This window comes from Entamoeba invadens (assembly GCF_000330505.1).
Source record: "Entamoeba invadens IP1 unplaced genomic scaffold scaff_1105074725861, whole genome shotgun sequence".
Taxonomy (NCBI): domain Eukaryota; phylum Evosea; order Mastigamoebida; family Endamoebidae; genus Entamoeba; species Entamoeba invadens.
Genome location: NW_004440144.1, coordinates 1 through 7,517, shown reverse-complemented (window position 1 = coordinate 7,517; position 7,517 = coordinate 1). Strand labels below are relative to the sequence as shown.

General features: G+C 26.3%; 3 protein-coding genes across 3 annotated transcripts; all 3 read right to left on the bottom strand.

The window, feature by feature from the left end:
* Positions 1-857, bottom strand: EIN_009790 (hypothetical protein; the record flags this gene model as incomplete). The annotated part of the gene is made up of 1 exon (XM_004254395.1): positions 1-857. A coding segment is annotated over one exon (857 nt), but the record flags the coding sequence as incomplete, so codon positions are not given.
* A 1,002-nt stretch (positions 858-1,859) lies between these two features.
* Positions 1,860-3,299, bottom strand: EIN_009780 (hypothetical protein; the record flags this gene model as incomplete). The annotated part of the gene is made up of 1 exon (XM_004254394.1): positions 1,860-3,299. One exon carries the CDS (start codon positions 3,297-3,299, stop codon positions 1,860-1,862), a length of 1,440 nt encoding a protein of 479 aa, XP_004254442.1.
* Positions 3,300-6,718: 3,419 nt separating this feature from the next.
* Positions 6,719-7,399, bottom strand: EIN_009770 (galactose-inhibitable lectin 35 kDa subunit precursor, putative; the record flags this gene model as incomplete). Its single annotated transcript, XM_004254393.1, has 1 exon — positions 6,719-7,399. The coding sequence occupies one exon, from the start codon at positions 7,397-7,399 to the stop codon at positions 6,719-6,721; it is 681 nt and encodes a 226-aa protein (XP_004254441.1).
* Positions 7,400-7,517: the final 118 nt, after the last annotated feature.

Here is a 7,517-nt window from a genome sequence, read left to right as displayed (position 1 = left end):
CACTCTTTACACCCATGAACTTGGCTACAATCTCCACATTTGTCTTCTGCTAATTTGGCTAAGCCATCATTACACCTTTGACATATAGACGTATTCATGTCACAGTTTTTACAATTCTCAACAGTACATTTCGAACACTTTAATATACCATCCATCCCATACCCATTATTACACTTCGTGCAAATTCCTCCGTCATCTTCGTCTGACTCGTGGCAGTTGTCGATTTTAATACATTCGGTGATGTTGTTGAATGAATTACCACTACATTCTGAACACTCAAATTGAGACTCATAGTCTATACAAAGTGGGATCTTACCAAGTTTACAAGTACCACTTTCTTTGTCAATGTAATATCCAGTTATACAATATTCACACATCCCATCTTCTTTAGCGACTTCGCAGTTGGAAATTTTAATACATTTACCATCTAAAATGTAAGACCCACTAACACACTCGGTACATACAGAACAGTCTTTTGTAGCACTTTTACAAAGAGAGTTTCCAAAGAAAGAACAATCATAACACTCGGTCTCATTCACAATTGTATAACCTTTGGGACACTCTGTACATGTGGCAACTTTATTATAAAATTCTATTGAAGCACACAACTCGTCTCCAATAACACAAGTGTAATTTGAAAAATCAAACTTATAGCCTGGACTACATTTTTCACATTGACTGTATGTTGAAGACACCCCACAATGGAAATCAAGTCTTGATATGCATTGGTGAGAATCGTCTAAAAAGTAGTTATTTATACACTCTGTACATACACCATCGGTCACTTTGTTACAATACGAACTTGGTGAAGCAATACTTAAAGTATTTAATATTAGAAATAATAATATTAACACCATTATTACACTTGTAATTATATTATTATCCAAGTTCCTTTTTATTCTCAACTTTTAGTTTTAGTAACATAGAGTGGAATGAGGAACTGCAAAAATATAACAAGTGCTTGTTAATTGGTTAATAATTTGGGATTGCTCAATTTTAAACTAAATGTTCCTTTTATTTCCAAATAATAACATTTGGAAATGTTTCTTTAAAAAGTTTAGACCACAAAAACATTTACAAAATAAATCTTGGTTGTATCAATACCAAATTTCAACTTTAATTAATCAGATTTTCATAACCAAAATATCTATAAAAAGTTATTAAAACCATTTTTGTCGCATTGAATTAGTTATTTCGACCACCATTTTAACCATAAAACTGTGTTTGCCAAAATTGTTCTGATTAAAAGAATTATCTTCGGATAGAATTTGTGTGTCTTAAAATTACAACTGTTTTTCTTTCTATTTTAAAAGTCAAAAATAAAAACTTTTCAGATGAGTACTTGGAAGGTGAGCGGTGTTGGTGCATTAATAATAATAAACGTCTTATTGTGAATTTTTATTGTTTATAGTCAGTCTGAAAACGTTTTCCGGGCATTTTTAGACCATTAAAACCGGAATCTATCGGAAAACGATTTGAAACACTCCCCAAACATCGTCTCATATTTTTTACTGCGTTTTCAACATTTTTCCTAATTCCCAAATTTTTAAACTTATTTTGTGTAAAATTTTGGCAAATAGACAACTTTTTTAGACAGACTTTAGAATAAAAACAAACACCATTTTATTGTTTTTATTTTAATAGTTTTATATTAATATAAATTATATACTATATATATGATTAATTTTACTAGAAACTATAATTCCTTTTAAGAAACGATAGTTAATAATCAAATTAACTATTGTTTTATTGAAGTTTAGTTTTTCAATATTTATTTTACTAATAAACCAATACTATTACAAAGATCGATTAAATTAATATTAATAATAAAAAAATTAAAGAACCATTAATTTAATTAATTATTTCTTATGGCATGACACGAAATCAGTTCTAAATTTTTCATATTTAGTATTTTTAAAACATCCACTTCCAATTGTAGTTACACTGTCTGGTATTTTTATAACTTTTAATGAAGAACAATTACTAAAACAATTTTTTTCGATTGTTTTAAGACCTTCATTTAATGTGACTTGATTAAGTTCTCTACAATACCCAAAACACCACATTTTAAGTGTTTTTACTGTTGTTGGCAGTTCTATAATTCCAAGCTTTTTACAATGATAAAAACAGTACTCACCAAGTACTTCAATTTTATCGTTAAAAACGATTGAAGATAATTGATTGCAACATACAAAACACCTTGGCCCAAGACTTCTGATGTTGTCACCGAGTTTTATCTCCCTCAAATTGACACATTTTGCAAATGAACTTCTTCCAATGTTAAAAACGCTATTTGGTATACACATTTGAGTTAAATTATAACATTCGAAAAAACATTCCTCTTCAATTTCTTGAACACCTTCAAAGGTCAAATTAACAAGAGCAGTGCATTTGAAAAACATTTGTTTTTTAAGGATTTTAATGTTCGACTTTATTGTTACAGCACTCAGTTGTTTACATTCAGAAAAACAAGCTTTTCCTATTTCCATCACATTTTCTGGCATATCAAAACACTGAAGTCCACACATAAAAAAGACTGAATCGCCCATTTTAATTTCACAAATAGGAGAATTGAATGAAATACTTGTTAACGCATTACATAAAGAAAAACAGAATTCACCAACACAATGAAGACTTTCTGGAAGTGTTATTTTTTCAAGCTCATAACATTGATAAAAACAGTAATCACCTAATGTGGTGACTCCATCCGGAATATTTATTTCTTTCAATTTGTAACAACTTTTAAATGTCATATCCCCAAGCGAACACACTGACTTGGGTATGTCAATTTCTACAATCTTATTATATTCCCAAAAGGCCAATTTTGAAATAATTTTAATACTTTGAGGAATGGTAAGTGCTCTAAGATTGTTTAAAGATCGACAATAATCAAGTTGGTTCATTGCACTAGAAAGTGGATGTTTACATGTTTGGACATCTTTTAACGTTATGGCTATTGATTTGTACTCTACATTTTCAACACTATAATTGATATAGTTATCATATGTAATACTTCCCCAATAAACAATCTTGTAGAAAGAGTGTTGTGTTTCTGACTTATTTGGATAGTTCGTTAAAATTGTATTTGAAAAAGTTTCTTCATTTGTGTTATAAACATGAAATGTTTCAATGTTTGGAAAATAGGAAATTGTTTTTGAAGTAAGAGGAATTGGATTAAAATGAAATTTGGACATATTTCCATTGAACTTTTTGTTCACCATTTCAATATTTTTGAAGTCGGTTATCGACGTGAAATATTTTGAAACAATCATTAAACTGTAACTATCAAGCCGCTTCATTTATTTGATTATAAATCTTTTAATTAAAATTGATTTTTTAAAAATCATTATAAAATTTGTCATGTTTTTTCAAAAGTTTTTTGGATTGTTTTAATCATATCAAAATAATTAAAACTAAATATTAATTAACTCGCCGAGTACTAAATCCCCAACGAACTAATACTGCAAAAAAGGAGTGTTTTTGTTTTTTTGAAAAAAATTATATTATACAGTGTAGTTCAATTATAATAAAATGATAATGGAATAATGAGTTCAGATCATGAACTAAAAAAAACAAAAAAAATGAGAAAAAATGAAAAAATATAAAAATTGATGACAAAAACGTAAAAATGGCAAAATAATAATACTGGTAAATTGCAATAATATTTATTCTGAAACTACAAATATGTTATTTAAACATAGAATAAAAAATAAAAAACAAATAGTTTTGAGTTGATAATGTAATACAAAACGCAAAAGGTAACATTTACACATCACTGATATTTAATATAAACCATACAAAATTTATGTTCATACAATTTTTTTAATCAAATGATTTATAAACTTTTCAAAGAACCAATTATACTAACTGTGTATCTAATTTGTTTTTTCAAACAATACGAAGTAGCAAGACTTATGACAGCTTTTGTTTGTTTAAATTATATTTTTTCCTATTCTTTGTATTTATAATGAAGTGACTAATCTCTCAAAAAGTTTTAATAAAAATATTAAAATCGAACTAAATAATCATTAAAAAGTTTTTTAGTGTCAAATATATTATTAATAATTACAACAATTTCCCTCTATTACATATAATCCATATATATTTTGTGTTGTTTTCTGATTCCTTTTCAAATGTATGAACTGTTTAATCAATTGTTTGTTGATGAATATTGGCACATTGATGTATATAATTATACATTTTAACAATATGTTGATAAGAGTGTTTAAATGAATAAAGTAAACTATAATTATAATTTTTATTTTCAAACAACAAAAAATCAAACTTCTTTGTTCATCAATGCTATTTTATTGATTTATTTGGTGTATCTATTAATTTTTGTTGTTTTTTACATTATGAGTAATTTATCTTTTTATTGTCAATTCCGAGGTATACCTAATTATTTTCATTCTTTATATTTGGGTTGCTTGATAATCAATTGTAGATGCATCACTGTCTGTAAAAGTGATGTATAATGAATTCGTTTTATTGTTATGATATTTTACAACTATTTCGACTCTAATGTTTTCACTATAACACAGAAGCGTGTTACTCAATTTTAATATCAACCACAATTATCAATTTGCGTCATTCTCTGAACATAACTATTATGTTTTTTATTACTACTATTGTAATTTATTTGTTTTATTGAACAAGAAATAGCTATTTTCACATTAGTTATATGTGCTTTTTTATCATTGTCTTTATTATTTTATTAATATTTTTTTAAAGTTGGCAGAAAATAGTTTATCTCGATAAGATTAACTATATTTTATTATAAACAACCATTTTTATTGGTTATTATTTTTATTATTGTTAAAATTTATATAACTTACGAGTAGGAAAATTCAATAAATTATCGACGTTTTTTTTGAAATTAAATACAAAAATTGTACATGCTAAAACTTTAAGTGACGACCATAATCGATCTCGGCTGATTTTACACATTGACACTTTCACATAGAGATCGATTCAATTCATAGCCGAATTGAATGAGTGACATTTTTAAACATTTGCTGCATTTTGTGGGTTTCTTTAATATATTTATAAGTTTAAATTTGTAATTATAAAATTAATTGTTTCAAAATGCTTTTTTTAAGTTTTTTGTTATTGGATTGAGTTGTATTTATTAAATAATAAATCAAATGATTAATTTGATAACTTTCAAATTTGCCTTCTTTTATATTTGCCAAATCATCATTTTTAATTTTAAAAACAAACACCAAAGGGTGGCAATTAACTGTTTATGAGGTAACAGAACCACAACAACAAAACTACGTTATGTATCCGAAATGTCAATAAAAAGATCAACCATTGTTTGGTTTATTAATATTTATAAATAATTAGTTAATTAATTATTTTTAATTAATTATTTTTTTTGTTTTTAATTAATGTTTTTAAAATTATACAAAATTTTCTTTTAATTTATAACAATAAATATTATATTTTACTATAAATTGCCAAATCTGACTTTTTTCCACCAACTTTATATTATTTTGGTTGTATTTTTTTGTTCCGTTCTGCTTATAAGTTTTTATTCAAAAAATAAATGCACAAAACGATTTTTTGGTACAATAAAAAGCATCTATTTGTGGGTCAATGGAGCAATCAAATGCAAAACCCACAAATAATTATTTTGCTGTGGAACTTTGAATTTAGGTACACTTAAATAAAAATTATAGTTTCACTATAATTAAAATACTCTAATATCATTAATATCTTTCATTTTTTATGTATAAAATAGTGAAAAGAATTTACTTCACTATTCCATGATAAACCCACAAATAAATATTTTTTCTCTGTTTGAAAACCCACAAATAGATGCTTTTTATTGTATAAAAAATAATTTAATTATAATATTTAATTTAATTTTATATTATTTGTTTTTATCTATTTTTTTCAGTAAAATCACCTAATAAAAATTCAAAATTATTTGAAAAGTTTTGGGAAAAATTTTAAAAAAATTGTTAAAAAGAGCAGTGTTGGGTTGTTGGCGAGTTAAACTGTGTTTTATATAATAATACTATTATTATGTTATTAATAAGTTACAATTCAGATCATAATTGCATTGATTTTGTATATACCAAAAACGCCCATTTGTTGTTAGTCCAGAAGAAAAACGTTACTATTTGTTATTAATATAAGAACAATACAATTAGTTTTATAAATTAAAAAAATAGTTTCACTAATTTGATAATGATTGAACAAATGATATAAATAATTTTAAGATACGCTGTGTTTTGTGTGTTTACTCGACGATGTTTGAAAGTATAGTTTTGTTGCTATAAATTGACAGTTTTGAATCCCACATTTAAGTTTTGGTTTTTAAATTGTGTTGTATCGACAATAAAATTTTTGAAACAATTTGTTTGATAACTTTTGGTTGTGCTATTTTATGTTAGACAAATCTTTATATTCTAATCAAAGACATTCATTGATTTTTGTATTGGTATTGGTACAACCATAACAACGAAAGTCTGTTTTTGTGTTGACTTAAATTACAAGAATTTCAACCAAAATTTTTATATATTTACCATTTTTAATGATTTTATTTTTCTTTTTTTTACTATTTATTAAATAATAAAAATCTTTATTAGAATTATAGCAATAAATACTATAATATAATATAATATAATATAATTTACTAATAAGTAAAACTGTTTTCGACCTACTTTATAACAAATAAAAAGTATATGAACAGATCAACATGACAACTAAATTAAGCAAATACTTGAGTAAACATTTGTCTAGGTTCGTTAGCAGAACATCCAACGGCTTTTATTTGATGGAAGTATGGTGTGTTTTTAAATTGTGCTTGTCCTGTCCATGACATGAAATCCCCAAAGTTACAAGCGGTGTAACACAAGTCAGTTTTTGTATAGAAAGGCAAGAAGAAATGGTTCTTATAAGCTTTCCATCTATTTTCGAATGATGAAGTGTAGAAACTATCCACATAAGGATGGACATAAATAAATCTTTGATTTGTAGTGCCCGGAGCGTCTGAAAGTGGTGGATTTTTAGACCAAATAATAAGTCGGGCATTCTGTGCTGCGCCTCCTCTAATGTCGTGGACTCTTTTTGGATAAACAAATGATATGAACATTTTATATGGCGCAAATTCAAAATATTGGAAATTCTTGTTTTCAGTGAGTGGACGCAACGGGATCACTTGTTCGTAATTACCATCGGGCCTTCTGATTTCGTTAATGTTGTCAAACTCCATGTCCATGACAAAGATTCTATCTGTACCCGTTTTATAATCGTTTTCACTAAATGCCCTGTTTTGGTCGTAATTATAGAATGATGCTATTATAATTCTGCAACATGTTGTGCATTTGTCACGAACATAAAGCTCGTTTTTGGCTTGTGTTGGGTTGTCTTGAGCTGGTCTATTGTACATATTGTATTTGGCTGAGGCAAGTGATATCAATAGAAGAAACATTGGAATGTAATTGTTTTTTATATTTTTTTTCGGAGTATTAATACCAATTTTTGTATAGAGTTTTAACTTTTTATCC